The sequence below is a fragment of the Carettochelys insculpta genome, chromosome 3, assembly GCF_033958435.1.
Source record: "Carettochelys insculpta isolate YL-2023 chromosome 3, ASM3395843v1, whole genome shotgun sequence".
In the NCBI taxonomy this organism is placed as follows: Eukaryota; Metazoa; Chordata; order Testudines; family Carettochelyidae; genus Carettochelys; species Carettochelys insculpta.
The window spans coordinates 19,841,893-19,864,064 of record NC_134139.1 but is presented as its reverse complement, the minus strand read 5'-3'; the positions used below and the strand labels follow the sequence as shown (position 1 = coordinate 19,864,064).

The following is a 22,172-nucleotide window of genomic DNA, read 5'->3' as shown; positions in this document are numbered from 1 at the left end:
TGCAAATGCCTATTTTGAAGATTATTAATGAGGTGCTGAAATGCATATTCAGCCCCTCATTATCATGCCATCAGCCATGGCTCTTCAAAATTGCCATGTTTCGCTCCTGCACAGATCGTCCAGACGAGGGTTCTTTTCGAAAGGACCCTGGGAACTTCAGAATCCTCTTATTCCTATCAGCAGATAGGAATAAGGGGATTTTGAAGTTCCCGGGGTCCTTCTGAAAAGGACCCCCATCTGGATGGGCCAGGCGGGAGTGAAACATGGCAATTTTGAAGAGCTGTGGCTGGTGGCATGCTAATGAGGTGCTGAATATGCATAATCGTCAAAATGGCCATTTGCATGGCCATTTCAAAGATCTGTGCTCGTGTAGACAAGGCCTTAATGGAAGGAACAAAAAGTGCTCTTTCAGTACAACGTTGTGATTTTACAGATTACCTGTATGCTATATTAGGTTCTCTCTTTACTATGTATATATTATTCCATCATTTAAAAGAAGCAGACTGACAATGGATTCTCCAGATTGTGTATTTCCACGAATTTTCTAGTGGCTGGACTTGTTTTTAATGAACAAGCACCAACTTCAGATTTTGAAAGCTTAATTTTTAGGTTCTCATCTCCATGAGTGAGTTTCAAGCTTATGAAAACCAGTTTGAGAACCACACAGATTTAATAAATGTACACACTGTTTGAACCTGTTCATTTAAAAAAAAAAATTACTGATAATTGCCAAAAAATTAAGCCACAGAAGACTGAATGAACTTTATGCTATACTCCTTTTTTGCAATACTTTAAATACTGTTCACATGAATATTAAACCTCACAATTGCAATGCTTGATAGTACTAATGTGTATACAATATTGAACTTGACTGCAACAGGTGTTAAGGTATTTGGAAAAAGCTGTTCACAACTGTGAACTGTTTTCATAATTTACATACAGTGCAGCATCAATTGCTCAGACAGAAGGCAAGTAAAGAGCAAGATGAGGCAACTGGGCAGAATTTTAAAAATGATCACTTTTATTACAATATTTTTCCTATCAGCTAATTAGCACACCAAAAACTTCAAATTAAATTTAAGTATCTTTGAGAAACTCCTGCATTCTGGATTTTCTTCGAGCCAAAGCTTCTTGTTTTTTCTTTTCAATTTCTTCTTGAGAACATTTTCTATTTTTCTGTTCCATCACAAAGGCTGCAAATATAAAATATACATTAGAGGCCTTCAAACTTATTCAGTGTGTATTTTTAGTTTTATGTCTTAAGTTTCTGAAGATAAACGATAGCACAATGTACAGACAAATGAAGAAACCGTGTTAACACAGTCCATCCTCAAAGCAGAAGCTGGAAAGATGATTTTTGTATTGCTGTTGAAGGTTCTTTACTACCAAGAATATTGGAAAGCAGACATTTGCTTAAAGGAAATACTACTGTTCCCTTTCAAATGAACCTTATGACATGAGGGATCAATTGAGATTACAATGTGTTAAAGAACTTATGAGTAGCGGAGTGGAAAGAGCTCTAAATCAGAGTAAGTTGGGTGGAGATACTACAATTAGATTCTACAAACAGCAGTCAGGTATAGTACAAGCATCAAGCAGGACCAAATGCGTAGAAAATATCAAAACCAACAAAAAACAGGAGACAGGGAAATGATAGCTAAGCATAACATTTTGTGTGTTTTCCTACAGAGCAGTAAATTAGTATGCACTAAAATCCTGGCCCCCACTGAAATCAAATGAAAACTTCTACTAATGTCAGTGGTTACATCTACACTACAGAGTTCTGCAGACAAAACTGGGATTTTATCAACAAAACTCACAGAGGGTCTCCATATAAAATGTGCTTTGTCAACAGAAACTGCCGACGAAAAAAAGCTGTGTAGATGCTCTGGGGGGACCTTTTGTCAACAGAGCAGATCAAACGGTCGATCCACTTTTAGGTGTGGATGCCATCTGTTGACAGAATTTCTGCCAAAACAGCTCTTCTGAGTAATTTATGTAGACAGATGATTCTAGTGTAGTCGTAGCCAGTGTAATCAGGATTAACACTTAGAATGTTTTCAAGTCAGTTAAAGCAACTATATATTCAGATAAAAATATAAGTTTCCAGAGCGATTACTTACTAACCTCTATCCAAATTTGTGGTTAATGTCTCAGCAACAATGAGAGAGACAGTTATCTTTTCAGTGAGGTTAGGAAACTTAGATTGACATACAGAACTAACAGCCAAAGAGTCAAGAGCCTTGCCAAAGAGTACAAGATATTGTTGTCCAATTTTCTCTATTTAATGACCAATTTATTTATTGGTAATAAGTCCACACATTACAGTAAGAACATAAGAATGGCCATACTGGGTCAGACCAAACATCCATCTAGCCCAGTATCCTGTCTTCTGATAGAGGCCAATACCTGACGTCCCAGAGGGAGTGAACAGAACAGGTAATCATGAAAGCCATCCCTCTTCTGACATCCATTTTCAACCTCAGACAAACAGAGGCTAGGGACACCATTCCTACTTATCTTGGCTAATATCCACTGGTTGATCTAACCTCCACGAATTTACCTAGATCTTTTTTGAATCCTATTAAAGATTTGGTCTTCACAACCTCCTTTAGCAAAGGGGGTTCCACAGGCCTACTACGTGCTGTCTGAAGAAACACATGCTTTTGCTGGTTTTAAACCTGCAACTCATTAATTTCATTTGGTCACCCCTAGTCCTTTTGTTATGGGAACAAGTAAATGACTTAGTTATTCACCGTTCCTACACCAGTCATGATTTTATATACCTCTATCATATCCCCACTAATCTCTTTGTTTCTAAGCTGACAAGACACAGTCATTCTAAGCATCAGAGAGGTGGCCACGTTAGTTTATCCCTACCTCCCCACCCTTGCTCTGGACTTATTTATACTTGGCCCTGCAGATTTCCAAGACCAGCATCTGATGAAGTGAGTCTGTACTCACGAAAGCTCATGCTCAAAACTTTTCTGTTAGTCTATAAGGTGCCACAGGACCCTTCGTTGCATGTTAGTTTATATCCGCAAAAACAACAAGAAGTCCTGTGGCACCTTACAAACTAATAGATGTTTTGGAGTGTAAAATTTTGTGGGCAAAGACCCACTTTGTACACGCATCTGATGAAGTGGGTCTTCGCCCACGAACACTTGACAGTGAAAAATCCATTACAATCAACGTAGTACAGCGACTACAGTGAGCATCTATGCCACGCACTAAGAAACTGAGGAACCACTTGATCAAAATACTTTACAATAAACAAAAGATGATTAAAAATGAACTCTCTGAACTTGAAATTCTCAGCAACAATCCGGCCTCCACGCCAGACCCCACAGAATGAGGCTTTACTTATACTAGACAAGACATTTATAAAACACGCTTCCACTTCCTACAAAAAAAAAAAAAAAAAAAAACCCTAAAAGAAAAGAAATTTTCTAAATTACTTCACACCTCAGGATACTACAACTTCAACAACGACAACTCAACTAACAATATTGTTAACCTTTACAGCTACCAACTCAGGCCAGCAGAACAGTCTCTCTTATCCCAGGGTCCTTCCTTCTGCCCCTCTTCCGCCATGAACTTAATACAATTCGGAGGGGACCTTGAAGCCTTCTTTTGCCACCTCCATCTAAAGGAATTCTTTGTACACACCTATAAACAACAGTCTGACACTCTCGACCTTCCCGCATTCCAACACCAAAAGAACAACTCTGTGTGGACTTCCTCTGACGGTTGTAGTGAAAGCCTGGATTTTTAGGTACAATGGTTCTGCAACCATGCTCAGACTGACATTACATGCAAACAATACCAAATGAGACACAATCTCAACTGTGCTAAACGCTATGCTGTCCAGAGTCTCAAAAATAACCCAGACAGTTTAATCAAGCCCGCTGACAAAAGGGGTGCTGTTGTCATCATGAATAAGTCAGACTAAGAACAGGGGGCAGCCAGACAACTCTCCAACACCAAATTTTACAGACCTCTCTCCGCTGATCCCACTTTGGAATTCCAAAACAAATTACAACTACTTAAGGAACTCCCTGCTGCTGCTCAGGACCTTATTCACTCAGACACACCATTTGAGCCCCATCCTGGACTATTCTATTTACTTCCTAAAATCCACAAACCTGGAAACCCCAGACGCCCTATCATTTCGGTTATTGGCACTGTTACCACTGGACTATCCAGTTATGTTGACTCCCTCCTCAAACCTTATGCCACCAACACTCCCAGGTATCTCCGAGATACCACTGACTTCCTGAGGAAATTACAAAACATCAAAAAAGTTCCTGACAACACCATCCTTGCCACCATGGATGTAGGGGCTCTGTACACTAATATTCCACACAAAGATGGATTACAAGCAATCAGGAATACCATCCCTGATGTCACCACAGCCAATCTGGTGTCTGACCTCTGTAACTTTGTTCTAACCCACAATTATTTCCGACTTGGGGACAATTTATACCTCCAAATGAGTGGAACTGCTATGGGCACCCACATGGCCCCACAATATGCTAATATATTTGTGGGTGACCTGGAACAACGATTCCTCAGCTCTCATCCCCTATTACCCCTCCTCCTCAACTTACGATACATCTTTATGATTTGGACCCATGGTATAGAGACTCTAGAAGAATTCCACAGAGACTAACAATCTGCACCCCACCATCAACTTATGCCTTGACTACTTCAAGCGAGAGATACACTTCCTGGACACTACAGTACAAATCAAGTACAGCCTGATCTGTACCACACTCAACTGGAAATCCAGTGATCACTATACTTACCTACCTGCTTCTAGCTTCCATCCTGCACACACAACTAGATCCACTGTTTACAGTCAAGCCCTTAGGTACAATCGCATTTGCTTGGATCCTACTAACAGAGACCGAAAACTACAAGATCTCCACCAAATATTCCTAAACCTGAATTACCCACCAGGAGAAATGAAAAAACAAATCGACAGGGCCAGATGAATACCCACAGACCAGCTACTCCAAGATAGGCCCCAAAAAACCTAAAAACAGAACACCACGGGTCATTACCTACAACCCCCAACCCAAACCACAGCAACGCATTACTAAAGACTTACACCATATCCTTAATCAGGATGCCACACTCCAGAAGGCTCTAGGTGACAGGCCTGTTCTCTCGTGCAGACAACCTCCCAACCTTATGAAGATTCTCACCAACAGCCACAGTCTATACCGCAGGAACACCAATCCTGGAACTTTTTCTTGCAACAAGGCCCATTGCCAAATTTGTCCACATCTCTCTTTTGGAGATGCCATCACTTCACCTAACCAGGTTATTCAGAGAATCACGGGGACTTCTCTTACATTCCTCAACTAACATTATATATGCCATCATGCGCCAACTATGCCCAGATGCTCTGTATATTGGACAGACTTCAAACTGTCTTAGACAAAAGAATTAATGGGCATAAAACAGACATAAAAACACTCCTAATTCACAAACCTGTCAGTCAGCACTTTAATGGAGTGGGCCACTCTCTTAATGACCTGAAAGTATGCGTTTTACTGAAGAGGAATTTTCACAACAGCTTGGAAAGAAAGGCTGCCAAACTCTCTTTTGTATTCAAAATCAACACATTAACACGTTGGTTGAACTGGGATGGAAATTTTCTAGTTCGTTATAGGGGCTCTTTTGCATACTTGGCTTTACCTAATTCTTGACTCTCCCCCGCTCCACCCCACCCCTCTGCTCTCTGATTTGCTCACCTTGATATTATTTTTCTGATTTGTCAACCTTGATTACTATTTTTGGTTCTCTGTGCCTTAAATATTGGGTCTGTTCTGGTATGGTTATGACCAGAAGAAGTAGGTCTGTCCCACGAAGGTCATCACCTAATAAATTATTTTTTTAGCCTTTAAAGTGCTACTGGACTGCTTTTTTGTTTCCAAAAAATCTGTTAGTTTAAGGTGCCACAGGACTTCCCAGTCTTTTTAATCTTTCTTCACATGACACCCATTTCAAACCCCTTATTTTTGTTATTCTTTTCAGAACCTTTTCCAATGCAAATATATCTTTTTTCAGATGAGGCAACCACATTTGTATGCAATATTCAAGATGTAGGTGTAACATGGATTAATGTAAAGGCAATAAGATACTCTCTATCCTTTTTTAATGATTCCCAGAATTCTGTTTGCCTTTTTGACTGCTGTAGCATATTAAGTGGAAGTTTTCAGAGAACAATCCATGATTCCAAGGTGTTTCGAGTGGTTATAGCTAATTTAGTCACATCATTCTATATGTGTAGATGGGATTTTTTTCCTATGCGCATTACTTTACATTTATCAACACTGAAATTCTTTTGCCATTTTGTTGCCCAATCACTTAGTTTTGTGAGATCTGTTTGAAGCTCTTCACAGTTGTAGGACTGAAATTTCTGAGGCAGGTTATGGTGGTCTGCTAAAGACCCCCTATACGAATCCTAAAGTCTGCAGTAGGCCTATAACCCTATTGTTCAGAAACCCAGTTAGCATGAGTGGAGCGATCCCATGCTGCCCCGCCTCCCCTCACTCACCAGACCCGGGGAAGGTTGTCCTAGCTCAGTCAGGACCTTGGAGTCTGAAGGGAGGGATAGCTGCCTCAGCTACCACATTCCAAAGAGAAGCCCCTGCATATTAGCACCTAATTATGGTGTTTTCGCCTCTGCTATCCCAGACCAGTACTCAAAACAAATATATTATTGCTTTATGCTATTAACGTCTTTTGCTTCAACCCTCTAGATAAGCACCCCGGAACGTGCCAGTATGGACGTGGCATCATTACTCTTGCAGACATATCATCTATCCTATCTGACATAAATGTTATTGTCTGTTTTGTTCTGATAACTTGTTAGGAAAAACACCTGTATTAGAGATAAGATGTTCTATAAGCTATGCACGGGGATACTCTGCAACCTTTTTCAGATCATTGGCGTATTGTGCTCATTTCATCTTGCTGCCAGGACCTATCCAGGCTTGGGTGACACCCATACTATAGCCTTCCCCCTGCTCATCAATAATCTATATAATCAATTGTAACTTATTGTCTGGCAGTGCTCCATTGAGTCCTGATGCACAAAATGGCACTCCACCAGCGCTGTGTGTAATAAACCCTCCTGCTTGCTTCATATACTGTGTCCAGACTTTGTTTCTAACAACAGTTTACTTAGTTCTTAACTATTTTCAACAGTTTAGTATCATCAGCAAGTTTTGCCACCCAACTGTTAACCCCCTTTTTCCAGATAAATAGGTTGAATAGGATTGGTCCCAGTACAGACACGTGGGGGACACCCCTAGTGACTTCTCTCCATTCTGTAAACTAAACATTTATTCCTACCATTGTTTCCGGTCTTAACTGGTTTTCAATACATGAGAGGACCTTCCCTGTTACCCCATGACAATTTAAGCGGGCTGCTTAACACCAGATTATATCTGAATTAGAGTTCATTCTCAAGTTTGGTACTTTTCATTTCAGACTCAAAGCTATCAATTACCTTACACATTACAAGGACAGTTTCCCCACCTTTGATATTCGTAGTGATCCCAGGCAGCCCACTTAACTTAAAAGACACTTGGAGAAACTAATTTCCCCCTGTCCTATCTAGCTGATTCATCAGCTTTTATTTAATTTTCTTCTATATTTCTGTTAAACTCTCTTCATCTCAGTTATCATTTATTAGGATTTTCCAGATCTGAACAGGTGGGTCCGCCCCTCAAAGCTCACCACCTAATAAATTATATGGTTAGTCTCTAAAGTGCTACAGGGTTGATTTTTTGTTTTGTGTAGATTCAGACAAAGATGGCTACCTCTCTAGATTAGTAAGGCATGATTTCCCTTTACAGAAACAATGTTGACTTTTCCCAACAATACGTTCATCTACGTATCCTGACAATTTTATTCTTTATTATAGTTTCAACTAATTCACCCAAGACTTATATTAGACTTACTGGTCTTTAACTGCCAGGGTCACCTTGAGAGCCCTTTTTTAAATGTTGGAGTCATATTAGCTATCTTCCAGTCAAAAGGTACAGAAGCTGATTTAAGGATAAATTAAACACCACAGTTAATTGTTCTGCAATTTCACATTTGAGTTATTTCAGAACTCTTGGGTGAATGCCATCCGATCCCAGTGACTTCTTATTATTAAGCTTACCAATTTGCTCCAAAACCCCCTCTAATGACACCTCAGTCTTGGACAATTCCTGAGATGTGTCACCTAAAAAGAATGGCTGAGGTTTGGTAATCTCCCTAACATTCCCAGCAGTGACGACCGAAGCAAAGAATTCATTTAGTTTCTCAGCAATGGCCTTGAGTGATCCCTTAGCATCTCGATCATCCATTGGCTCCACTTGGGCTGTGTCTACATTTGCATTCCTCTTCTGAAAGAGCTATACAAATGAGGGAAGTTGAAAATGTAAATGAGGCACATATTTGCATATCTGGACCCTTATTTGCATATTATTTCAAAATAGCTTATTTTGAATTATGCAATTGAGGTGCCAGATATGCAAATGCACACCTCATTTGCATACCTCTTTCAAAAGAGGAATGCAAGTGCAGACACAGCCTTGTTGTTTAGCAGGCTTCCTGCACCTGATGTACTTAAATATTTTGGCCACATCTATACAGCCCCCTCCCTTCAAAAAGGGGCATGGTAATGAGGCAAAGGGGAATATTCAAATGAGGCACAGATTTAAATATCTCCTCTTATTTGCATATTCCTGCAAGATTTCACTTCCGGAAGAGCCCCTTCCGGAAGCTACAGAGCCATGTAAATTAAGGGTGCTTTCAGAAGGGGGACATTTAAATCCATGCCTCATTTGAATACTCCCCTTTGCTCATTACGATGTCCCTTTGGGAAGAGAGGGGGCTGTGTAGACATGCCCTTTTGAGGTTTTAGCTAGCCATTCTTCAAACTCCGTTTTACCTCTTATTGGCTGTGTCTACACGTGCCCCAAACTTCGAAATGGCCATGAGTGAAGTCAGAATTCCTATTTTTAAATTATCTCATCAAGCCTAGTTTGAGAAGACCAAACACTCAAGTTTATAAACAACATCTCAATACCATAGAGAGCGCATAATAATCAGTTTGCTTTGGAGAGACTTATCACTTTCCCCACAACTCCCCCAGGTTAGTAGTGTGAAAAAGAAACATACCTGTTGCAGACTCCGCCAGAGATTCTGAAAGGTGCCTCTTAAAAGGTGGCTTTTGATTAACTTCAATCTTCCCATGGAAAGGGACGTTTAATTGACTCTTGTTTTCTTCCAGACTCTGCTGAGTAACTTTGATTCCAGAAGTGCCTCCTACACTTATACTTTTAGGATCTGCATGAACAGTAATCTGGGAATTGTTAATCTTTTTAAATGTAAATTTTGAAGGCACAACTAACATTTTGTTCATACAACTGTTATTTTGTATCTTTCCTGTGTTGCATGAAAGATCTTGGTTGCCTAATACTTGACTGTTAAATGCATTCATACAACAATCCGTCGTGTTAGCAGGACCAGTTTCAGACCTGAGGCTTCCTACAGGCACAGAATTAGACCGATACCATTTTCCTGAAATGCTATTTGATGCATTTACAGAACCAGTTTTATCATGGTTTTGGGAATGGGTATACCGATGCTGTGTAGGGACATTTGCCATTACAGCTATAGGATTTTCAGAATTTATACAGTTTGCTACATTTCCAAATGTAGTTAATCTGCCTATAACCTTTGAGACATTTGTACAAGGAGTACCCATCAAAATGGTATTCTGGTTTGCATTGAGTTTTTGTGCCAATGGGTAATTGGACAGTTCTTGTTTAGATGCAGTGAAGCTACTATCAGTATCAGATTTGGAAGTAATATTGGCTCCTTGTATCACCGCGCTCTTGTTTCCTTGTTTAATATCTTGGTTTTGAGTCTGTTTTTCTACATCATCACACAGCTGATATAACAAATCATCATCTTCACCATTCGTGTCCCAAAGACTATCAGATTCACAAAACATATCTAAAACTTCATCAGGAAACTTAGGCTCATTCCAATCATTAAATGACACAGAACATTTCTTTGGCATTTCAGCTTGCTTTAGGTTAGCCACACCAATACAGTTCACCTTTAATCGATCATTAGACTTGGCATTAGTAGAAATGGATGGCTGATGGAAAATACCAGACTTGTTATTTCTATATTTTCCAGTCTGTGTTCTATGAGGATTACATTGTACCAAGATGGAAGAGGATTCTTTTACAGGAAAACTAATAGGGCCACTTTTCGGCTGATTCTGTTCATTTCCATTCTTAGCGTCAGATTGCACTGAAATAAGAGGAGTATAAACTTTGTTTTGGGCTATTTTCCCTGTGGAATTTTTCTCATCAGTTCTAACATCATGCTCCACATGTAAAAAAACACTCTGTATCTTGGAATTTTCCATCTTCTTATTTGGTTTCTGTAGAGAGAGAGATTCTTCAGCATCTTGTATGGTTTTACTATTTTGTTTCAGACATGCATATGGTATAGTGTTGGATTTGGATGAAAAACTTACACTAATTACAGAATTAGAAGCATGTGTTTTTTCCTTAGTTTCACTAATGCCTGTGACAGTGCTTGTGCTTGGCTTTTTAGAGGCTGGTAGGGCTTCTTCAGGAGTACTAATTAGTTCAGGGTTTTGGGTAACTTGCATTACAAAGGAATCATCTGCTAATATGTCAATATCCCAATCATCAAAATCATCATGAGCCACTTCACCAGGCTTTTTGGAGATCAGCAATTCTGTCTTGGAGGATGCCAAACTTTGTTTTGGAAGGACAAGAACATTCTTAGTTTCTGGAGCTGAAATCTGTTTCATATGTTCTAATGTGCATGTTGAACTTGGCTTCTGGCATATCTCTTTAGTAACATGCTGCTTGGTTATTGTACTTTCCTTAGAAGCATGTTTCTCTTCCACCAAGGGACTTCTACTTTCATGTAAACTATTGTTTAAGGAAATATCAGATAGGTCTTGGCTCAACTGTCCACTACATTTCTGGGTAGAGCAATCAAAAAGGGCATTAAGGGCCATTTCTGCTTCAAGGTCTACCGACTTCTGGCTGCTAGTTTGACAACACTCTGTAGAAGGGAAGTCGGTATGCTCTTTAACTGGCTCTGAGGACAGAACTGTCTCTCTTTTAGAATCTTCATCAAGGAATGACTGCAGATTTTTTATCTGTGCACTACTATTTACAGTCTCTCCCTCTGAAGTAGTCTGCATAAAACCATCACATTCATCATTTTGTTCCTGGACTTCATCTAGCTCCTCCAGGTTTTTATCAAATTGTTTAGCCAACTTCATCAGTTCCTCCTCAGTATTTTTTATTTTACCATCTCTAAATGCAAAAACAGAAGACAAAAATCAGGAACATTTAAGAATACTTTAGTAAAGTGTAACTAGTTTATTTTCAGGTTTAAAAGAAAAAGAATCATATAATACATGATTAAAAACCTCTAAACAAGCATTCATAACGTAACTGTCAAGGTATATTCCTTTACTGTAACCAATGAGCATCCCATTTAAAAGATTACAAAATCAAGGAAAATGTATCAAAATGTATTAACTCTGCAAAGGTACACACTGTGTTCATGAATCTCAAATTCATGGATTCAGTGAAATGCTGCTTCCTTTACAGGAAAATGAGACTTTTTGAACGAAAGCAAAAGTTAATTTGAATTTACCTTGCACTATTAAATTTTGTCCTAGTTCGCACTTTTACTAATCCAGGTGTACAGGGAATAGCATCTTCACCAATCCACATCCCAAGAAGAGACCCCTCACAACAGCTTGGTTTTTCATCCTGAACAGTTGAGATTATATTAGTGATACTCTGAAACTTGATTAAAATTAAAATTTCCCAGCACACAACACAAGTTGCAGTGGTTTAACTTAAGAGATATAAATTAGTACAAACTTGTATATAAATTAAAGGCCCAAGCTAAATCAATACAAAGCAAGTTTAAGCCAATGTAAGACTGCATACATAAAAGTTTAACTATACCAGCTTGAAAATAACTAGGATATTACAATATTTGCAACCAAAACACTCAAGAGAATGATTACAATAAAGTGTTCTGCAACATTGACTTTGCAAACTTTAATCTACTACATACAACTTACCGAATTGTCACCTGAGATGTGCCCTTTGTTAACCTACTACAACTCTGCTGGCAAATTAGAGAAATGCAAAGAAATGCCCAGTAGTCCCTCGAGTTATGAGAAGGTTGCATTCTCACGCCCCCTCACAGAACTCAAATTTCGCGTAAGTCCGGGGGGGACGGGAAGCCTGCTTCTTTCCCCGGTGGAATGCACGTTCTGCAGTCATGGAAGCAGCAAGAGCACCTGGAGCTCCTTTCGAAAGGTAAAGTCCTGGGGTTGGGATGGGGGCAGAAGTTGGGGAGGGTTAAGCCTGGCAGCAGGTTGGGACCCATGGAAGTGGACCGGGGCGGGAGGATATCAGCCTGGGTTGGGTTAGGGCTGGAGGGAGGGTGGGGAGACGTGGAGTTGAGCCAGAGCTCTGCGTGTGTACGCGCGTTTGATCCGGGACTGGGCGAGCAGGATTTTGAGCTGTGCTTAACTCACATTAATGTGAGTTACGCACACCGCGAAACTGCGCATTTTGAGGGACTGCTGTATTGATGACATCTCCTGAATGCAAACAAGCTTTGAATACTTCCACTACAACATTACACGATCCTTTAGAAAAGCAGAAATTGATGGCATTTGGACCTTAAATAAAGATGGTCCACATTTGCATCTGAACTCCCTGCAAAATAATTAGGTATAGAAATCTGTGAACATGATTCATATATAAACATAATTATTGTATATAAGCCAAAGGAAGGAATTGAGCTTTACTGACCAGTACTGGAGAAGTGCTTTTATTTTAGGTGGAAAGGGGGGGAAGAATGTCAGGAGATACCAGAAAAAGGTAATGCATAACTCTGTCAAAAAGTGTAAATAAGCAGCCATAATCCAAGACAGGGCCATAAATGGCACAAGAGACAGAATTAACCTATGGACAAAAGGGAAGGTGCAGCCAATGGAGTCTTTACTAATGACTTTCAAACCACAGACTGGAAGATCTTTATTTTCAAATATTCAGCTATAATTTTGAAATACATAAACCATTTTAAACAGGTACTGTCAAAAAAGCAGGCATAGTTTGTCTGCTGAAGATTACATAACTGTGTTGGAAAAAGATTTTCTTACAGATCTTCTGCCTCTATAAAAGATGGCCCTGCCGTTAGAATAGAATGGCGCTTACATAGTAAAATTCCAGGGTCTCAATGCCAATTACACAGGTCCACATACATCAATCCTGAAAACTGACTAGTATTACAAACAAACAGATATTACTACCTTTGTCCGCTAGAATAATCAAGCGATTATATCAACACTAACGCACTGTCTTTCCTCACCTTAATCTTGTACGGTTCCTGCACTTTGGTATTGTTTATTGCAAGATCATTCCTATTTTGAGGGCAAAATAAGATTGCCTTCTTTTCAAGACTAGGTTCCCCCCCCCACCATCAATAATAAAAAAAACCTAAAATTGGAATAGCAAATTAATAAGATATATTGAATACCAGTAGTGACTGTACTTCCATGATTTTGGAAATAAAAAATTAAATATAAAAAAAATTGACAAGATTTACAGTTGCTGAACTGTTCCTATTTATGATCAGCTTGCACCAGTAAACTGTATTAAAATTCTGGTTGTTAGATATGAACAAAATACACCTAAAAGCCCATTCATGCTTAGAAGAGTATTAATGACTTATCTACAGAGTACTTTTTTTTTTTGTGAAGTAATGTATCTTTAAGAGATCAAAAGCAAAAGATATTTAGAAGTTCTAGAAGTGAGGGAAAACGTGTGCACATCACATTAGCGAGTTTAAACCATCCTTTCATTTAATCTGATCTACATACTTAAGGCGTACTTTCAGAAAGGTGTTGGGAATACCAAAAGGGATAGCCTTTATAAAACGCCTAAAGGTATATGGCAAAAATTAAAACAATTCTGACATACACATTTAATAGCGTTTTCAAAATCTCCAACTGCAAGCTCCTGCTTGCCCTTAATTGCCTCTATTATATCAGTAATTCCTTTTAGTCAATTTATAAGATGAAACATAAAGGGCCACGTCCTCACCTTGTATAAACTGTTTTAATGGACCTATGGTAACATACAACAGAGCTGAGATTTCAACTCAGAAAGTGCAATGTGCTGGCTATTTTACAACAACCAATTATGTGATATGCACAAATTAAAATTCCAATTTCAAAGTATAAAAGAGTAAGAATGTTGGTACAGATGGCTTAAAAGAATTATTTATGAAATAAGCTGATAAGTTAAATACCAACTGCATCATTTGTATCTTACTATCGTTTTGCCCATGCAAATTTATTTAAGATGTAAGCTATGAGTAAGGAGGAGAGAGAAAACTTGTTCTTTTTGGCCTCTGAGGATAGAACAAGAGGCAATGGACTTAAACTGCAGCAAGGGAAGTTTAGGTTGGACGTTAGAAAAAAGTTCCTAACTGTCAGGGTGGTCAAACAGCGGAATAAAGATTGCCAAGGGAGGTTGTGGAATCTCCATTGCTGGAAATATTTAAGAACAGGTTAGATAAATGTCTATCAGGGATGGTTTAGACAGTACTTGGTCCTGCCATTGGGGAAGGGGGCTGCACTTGATGGCCTCTCGAGGTCCCTTCCAGTCCTAGTATTCTATGGATTTGATTCTATAATTTTTATTTAACTTTTCCATATGGTACTTCTTGCAACTTTGCATTGAAGGGGAAATTCAAACTTGATGGTGCCATTCATCAGTCTGTTTCCAGCAGAAACTTGCAAGTCGTAAGATTTTTTTAGCCGCTCCACTGTTTTAATTTTAACTGAAAAATTATTATTTAATGAATTGAGGTACATGAAGATCTCAAAGACTATCCCAAAGGCAGGCCTCTGAACAACAAAATGGGCTTCAAGGGGCAAAGTAGTCCGAAACAGAACCTTATGCACACCTAAAGAACAAGCAAGGGGCAGAAAGAAAAAAAATAAAAATGGAGAGGTGTCAGAAGACAGCAAGGATAGGAAATAAATTGAGAACTTTTTAAAAGAAGAGAAAAAATATATGAAAGGAGGAGGACTGAACAAAAGTTATACAAAAGAAGGCAAAAGTAACTCCAAGTAACTTCTGAACTTGGAATCAAGGAGCAGGACTAGTTTCTAAGGCTATGTCTACACTAGAGAGTTTTGTCAACAAAACCTGAGAAACATCCACATACTCAAGGCGTTCTGTTGACAGTAAAATTACAAACGCAGCACTTTTGCCAACAGCATTCTGCTGCTCTCCCCCATGAGGCTGAGGCAGAATGCCTCTGTCAGAGATCTGTCAACAGAAAGCCAGTCTGGATGTTCCAGGGGGCGTTCTGCTGACAGACAGGGCTTCTGGGACACCAGTCTGGCTGCTCTTTGTTGACAGAGCAGATCACTTTTTCGATCTACTTTGCAATCGGGCCATGGCCTGTTGACAGTATCTTCCGACAATAACTTCTGTTGACAGATGGCTCTAGTGTAGACATAGCCTAAAGCCAGAAGCACACTAAAATAATTTGGAGAACAAGGTTATTTTACAAGTACAGCACGGATGCATAGGGGGAAAATGAGAACGAACATCATTTAACAAAAATCAGGGTACAAGAAACCTGAAAGCTAGCTACTTGCATTGTGGTAGCAGGGTAAATACAAAGAACCACCTAGTAAATATGATATGCGTAAAACTACACATTTGAAGTAAGTGGTTGAAGTCGAACATCCCACTGCATTTTCCACAAGAAAGTGATCATTATCCCCGCCGTTTGTGGTTAAATTCTAAAAACAGGGGTTGGTGCCTGTTTCATGTTTCTGTACTGAGTGTCACATGGGTAATTTTCAAACACCCCCACAACTTTTGTGTTATAATTGGAAGTCAAAGAGTCCCCCCAAAAGAATCAGAACATGTTTGTGATTTTAAATTCAACACCATAAATATACTAATACAAATATTAGAAAAAAACCTAAGAATCTCACTATTATGCAAAACATTATGGAGAGTAACAAACTGTTTCATCCCCTGAATAGCACCATTTTTAAGCTTTTTTTTATTTTTTCCCTTTTATAAACTGCAAAGTGTTGCTTTAGGAAATTATAATTACCTGTGGAGCAATACGATTAACAATATCTGAAATGTCAACTGTACAGCTACTCATGGCTTTTTTCTTTCTTTCATTACCTATCAAAGAAAAACTCTGTATAAAGGGTCAAATAGTCAAATGCAAGTTTCCTGAGCACAAACATTTCACATACAACTATTAAATTCAAAACAGTATTAAGTGCTGTATCATTATAAAAATTTTCAAAAAGCCATCTTCTTAAGCGGCATTAAAAATGGATTTTTCTAATCAGAGTTTTTTATAGTTTAAAAAAAAAGATGCAGACATCTATAGCATACTTTTAATTGTATATTTCACATGACCATTTACTTACTATAAAGCACATTTGAAATAACAACTCTTTGATAATAGTTACCTAATTTATGTGTAATTGGTGAATGAGGATCCCAAAAAATTTCTTGCTGTATGTCTGTATCATTGGCTGGAGAACTGAAGGTTGGTAACTTTATTCTGCTATTTAATGACCTCTTTGGTGTCTTATATAAACAGGATTCTGTATAAATAAAGTCAGTTTGCCCCATAAATAACTTGCAAAAAAATTACTGAATTCAAAATACACAAAAAGATGGACTACGCATACATATTATAAACTTGCAAAATGAAGAAAATTAAATACAATCATCCCTTATATTTTTCAGTTTAGAACAGACAAACCAATATTTTGGTTTTTTGGGTTTTTTTTTTCCCCCTCCAGTTTAAATACATACTATGATGCAGAAAGGTTCAGGAGTTAAAATAGAAAAAAGAACAAATTAAAAATTATTGAGAAAAGTTAGATGTCTTCAAGTTACCTAATGGAATGCATCCTAGAATACTCAAGAAGCTGACAGTGATATGTTAGCCATCAACTATTATCTTTGAAACAGTCATGAAAGACAGGAGAATTCCAGAAGACTGGAAAAGAGCAAATATGAAAGGAAAACAGAGAGCAACCAGCTTAACCTCTGTGCCAGGAAAGATAATGGAGCAAATAATTAAGGAATCTATTTGCAAGCATCTCGTAGATAAGGTGAAAAAACAAGAGTTACTGCAAATAATGTCATACCAACCTGATAGCTTTTTAAGAGGGGATACCAAGCTTTATGGATAAGGGGGAAGTGGTAGATGTGGTATACCTAAAAATAAGTATCAATTGTTTTACTTGTCTGACATAGCCTTCCTATAAATAAAATAGAGAAACAACCTAGACGGGACTACTACAAGGTGGATGCAGAACTGGTCGACCAACTGTTCCGAGAGTAGTTTTCAATGGTTCACTATCATGCAAGAAAAGCATAACAAGTGGGGTCCCACAAGGATTAGTTTAGGGACTGGTTTTGTTCAATATCTTCACCAAGATTTAGGTAATGACACAGAAACTACAATTATAAAGTTTGCAGATGATACCAAACTGAGAGGGGTTGCAAGTTTTGGAGGGTGGGATTATAATTCAAAATGATCTAGACAAACTGAAGAAATGGTCTGAGATATACAGTATGAATTCAATAAGGACAAATGCAAAGTATTCCAATTCGCACAAACATAATGGGAGATGACTGTCTAGGAAATAGTACTACGAAAAGGAATCCAGGGGTCACAGTGGACAACATGTTAAACGAGCCAACAGTGTGACATTGTTGCAAAAAAAACAAACAAAAAAAACCCCACAAGCCTCATGTAGGGAATCTATTAATAGGAGTGTTATGAGAAAGACATAAGTAATTCTTCTGCTCTATTTTGCACTGATTAGATCTCAGCTGGAGCATAGTGTCCAGTTCTGAGAACCACATTTCAGGAAAGATGTGAACAGTTGGAGAAGGTCTAAAAAAAAAGCAACAAAAATGATTACAGGTCTAGAAAACATGACCTACAAGGGAAAATTGAAAGAACTGGATTTATCTCATCAAGAAAAGAGAAGATGCAGAGGTGACATGATAGCAGCTTTCAAGTACCTAAACGGTTTTTACAAGGAGGAAGGAGAAAAGCTATTTTCCTTAACCTCTCATGATTGGACAAGAAGCTATGGTTTAGGTTACACATTAAGAAAAGCTTCCAGTCATCATGGTTAAAAACTGGAATAAACTGCTGAGGGAGGCTGTGGACTTTCCATCATTTGAAATTTTTAGTGCAATTAGACAAACACCTGTCATGGATGGTGATTTGTCCTGCCATCAGTGCAGGGGACTGGACTTGATGACCTCTCAAGGTTCCTTCGAGCTCTAGTATTCTAGAATTCCATGCAATTTTTTCCATGATTACTCATTAAGTTGAATATATGACTTCTCAACTGCATTACTGTAGATAAAATAGTAAATCCAATTTCATAATGCACTGCATGACACAAAAACAAGATATTCAGCCCCTAGCAGTAAGAAGGAAAACTAACAAAGAAAAGGTCAATAAAGTGCTTTACATCACAAATGCAATCTAAATTGCAGGGAGCTCCTTTGGTAGGAAAGAGGCTCTTCTGTCTCTTTTTTCCTCCCTGGTATAGTTTTGAGACCTTTCACTGTGATCTCTGGTTACAATTTGATCCCTTCAAATCTACTAGCAGCCAGCATGAAGTAAAACATACAACATACAGTATCAACAAAAAGCAGTCAGTCAATTAGCACTTTAAAGACTAGCAAAATGGTTTATTAGGTGAGCTTTCGTGGGACAGATCCACTTCTTATGGTCTGAAGAAGTGGGTCTGTCCCACGAAAGCTCACCTAATAAACCATTTTGCTAGTCTTTAAAGTGCTACTTGACTGTTTTTTGTTTTGATAGTGTATAGACTAGCACGGCTTCCTCTCTGTTACTATACAACATACAGCTGTGGAGACTGACTATGCTCAGATGTCCCAAGACAGAGAAAATGTTTTCCATACCATGCCATGTTCAACACACCAAAACTCTGAAATCCTACACAATATTTGTAACATTAAGATAATTCTAGAGCCCTTTTGTTCTTATCCTGTAGGACAGCTCTTTACTATCCCCAATCACTGTGCATTTTCACATATAATGGATAAAAACAAGTCATTGGTATATAAAAACAGTTTGACTCGATTAAATATGACTGTAGTACAATAAACTGAAGAGTACATGAAGTGCAACTGGTTGCACCAACTTTCTTAAATGGAACTTGGCATGCAACCTACAGATAAATGAATCTGAAGACAGCATCACTATATTTAATAAATATGGTTTCTGAAACAGTGTTTTCTAATTAGAATCCAAGCAATCTTCAGCACTTGTCACCACTTACAAAAATGAATACTCCTCATACATTCAAGTTTCAAATTCAGATTATTACCAGAGAAAGGATTGCCAGTCCCTGCTGAAAACATTCCTTTCCATTTGATCTGGGTCAGGGTTAACAAAACTGGATGAAACTAAATATGTTTAAGAAGCAGGACTGGAAGGTGTGGAACGTATGGACAGGTTTCACTATCCGCTACTCCCCTCTGCTTTAAAAAAAGGAAGAGGCCTGACATCTACAAATTACTCCATATAAGAATTCCGTAATTGTCTGAACCTCTACTGAAGTTGACTGGACTTGGTGTGAGGATGGATTAAATTACAGGATTGTGACCAAAATGATTTAAATGTTTTCTTGCTCAGTATCATTATACAACATTGAAATTGCGCAACTGGAAAGCACCTTGACAAAGACAAAAACGGAACTGTGGCAGAAAATTCTATAGCTGCATAAAACAATGCACTAAAGAAAATAAGTCGCTTACAATCATGTTCCCCCTATGTACAGATAGGAATGCTCTGAGCAAAAGCCAATCACATGACCTGCCACCAATCAATGAGCAGATGCTGCTTAAGTGTGCATATATGATGTTTGCTGGATCCATCCATTCCTACAGTTAAGAAAGATTCAGGAGACAACTGAAACTTTTGGAAAAAGGGTTTTATGAAACCAGCGAGTGTATTCTGTGACTGAATTTGTTACCCAGTTTAGACAAAGCTGCAAATTAGGACATTAGGTCTACACTGTAAATTTATAAAAAAAATTCCAATCCTCTAACAAATTTGGTGCACATTCCAACACCAACATTTAGCTTTGTTTTTTGTTTACAGCCAATCCTCCTAATCTTCCAGAGAGCTTCACATTCAGAATAAAATTCACCTAAGCACAAGACTAAACGGCTCCTCCTCCCTTCAATCAAGAGGCTCCATCAGAATCTTGTAAGAGGAACCAAAGGGATGGGCAAGCAATAGAAAACCCCACCCCCCGGCCAGCCAACCTGTATGATGCCTTATGCCCATGCCCCAAGCTTGGGAGTTACTGATCTGCTTAAAGTGAACAGCACCTGTTAGGGGCCTGCTCTCGGCAGGACAAGCGTTTGCACAGCTGACAGCGCTTAAGACGTGGGAAAGGGGTAGGAGAATGTGAGGGAGACCCTCTGTGCGGCCGCGGCCGCGGCCCCGGCCGCCTCAGGGAGCGGTTATCGCTTGCGGACACTACTGGGCACCCGGGGACACTCTCCCACAGGGGTCTGGGGTTTCTCAAGCTGCCAGAGCCGGTCGGGCAGTTCTACGGTCATTCCCGGCAGAAGAGCCGGCCTAGCTCCTCAGGCCTCACCCTCTGCCTTGCTGCTGGGATCGTAGACTGCCACCCCTCCATCTTGCGGGGCCCTCACGCCGCTTTCCCCGGCGGCAGCCGCCGCCCTCTGCCTCTGCCTGCTACGCCTCGCGCCGCCGCTCCCCGTCTCCTGCGCCGGGGACCTGAGGCGGAGCTTATCACCCCCTTTCCGCCGTCTGCTAGCCATGGCGCGAGGCCCAGCGGCTCTGCATGGCGGCCCCGGACCCGCCGCTCACGCCGCCGGCGCCGCCATCTTGCCCAGCGTCTCAAGCTCGCCCCGGATTGGGCGAAATCAACTCGGAGGCGAGCAGGATTGGTTTCGAGCGTAGGGGAGTGCGGACGCGGCAGGGAACTACCACAGCCCGCAAGCGCTTAGCTCAGGCGGTTGGTGCTTAGACGCGTCCAGGGCCCGCCCCTGGTCGCCCTGAGCACAGACCCCGCCCCCCTCCTCAGACCACTCTCATGCCCTCTCCAGAGCCCGCCCCTTGTCCATTTGCGTACACAGACCCGTCCCGCTCTAGAGACCCCTCCCATTGGTCTGAGCACAAACCCCGCCCCTCTCGACCGACCCCTCCCATTGCCCTCAGTACAGACCCCGCCCCTCTCTCTATTGACCCCTCCCATTGCCTTTCCCAGAGCTCGCCCGTCTCCCACTGAGCATAGACCCCGCCCCTTTCTACAGACCCCTGCCATTGCCCTGAGCACAGACCCCTCCGCTACCTACAGGCCCCACCCATTGCCCTGAGTACAGACTGCAACTTGCCTCTGAGCACAGACCCGTGACTCTCTACAGACCCCTCCCATTGTCCTGCCTAAATCCCAGACTCCTCCTAATACCCTGCCCAGACCTCACCCTTGCACGTGCCAAGAGCTCCGTCTTTACAGACCGTTCCCATTTCCCAGCCTGAGGGGTACACACTTCTCCCCTTCCTGCAGACCCTACTGAGTGCCCTGCCATGTCCAGACCAGTCTCCACACTAGACTCCTCCTGTTGCCCACCCTGAGCACAGACCACTCCTTACAGACCAGAACTTACCCCCTTGTCTCACCTCCCTACAACCAGTCCTTCCATGAAACCTCACCCCTTTTCAGAGGCCTGTCCCCACCCTTCCTCCAGCACTGCCCCATCACTAACTCTTCTCACCCTCAGTCTTTCCCTGGGCTGGGCAGGAGGTTGAGGTGCAGGCGCTGGGTCGGGGCTACAGAGGAAGGGTTTGGCATGCAGGAGGCTGTGCAGGATCTGGAGAGGGGTTTGGTGCAGAAAGGGGTTCTCACCAGGGAAAGGGAGTTTGGGGTGCAGGTTCCAGCTAGGCATCACTTACCTCAGGTGGCTCCTGCTCGGCAGCACAGT

General features: G+C 40.4%; 1 protein-coding gene and 1 pseudogene across 2 annotated transcripts; one reads left to right on the top strand and one right to left on the bottom strand.

Moving 5' to 3' along the window:
- Positions 1-255: 255 nt before the first annotated feature.
- On the bottom strand, positions 256-21,216 carry ETAA1 (ETAA1 activator of ATR kinase). 2 transcript variants are annotated; one of them, XM_074989436.1, is made up of 7 exons: positions 20,822-20,957; positions 18,386-18,537; positions 16,619-16,756; positions 16,246-16,322; positions 11,731-11,849; positions 9,190-11,384; positions 256-1,193 (listed from the first exon to the last, which is right to left on the bottom strand). In XM_074989436.1, the coding sequence occupies exons 2-7, from the start codon at positions 18,390-18,392 to the stop codon at positions 1,078-1,080; spliced, it is 2,652 nt and encodes an 883-aa protein (XP_074845537.1). In that variant the 5' UTR covers positions 18,393-18,537; positions 20,822-20,957; the 3' UTR covers positions 256-1,077. The 2 variants fall into 2 exon arrangements, with proteins under 2 accessions (XP_074845537.1, XP_074845536.1); XM_074989435.1 differs by lacking the exon at positions 18,386-18,537 and having other exon boundaries at positions 20,822-21,216.
- The window catches only part of LOC142010130 (protein FAM200C-like), a 56,549-nt pseudogene continuing 55,383 nt past the window's right edge, over positions 21,007-22,172 (top strand).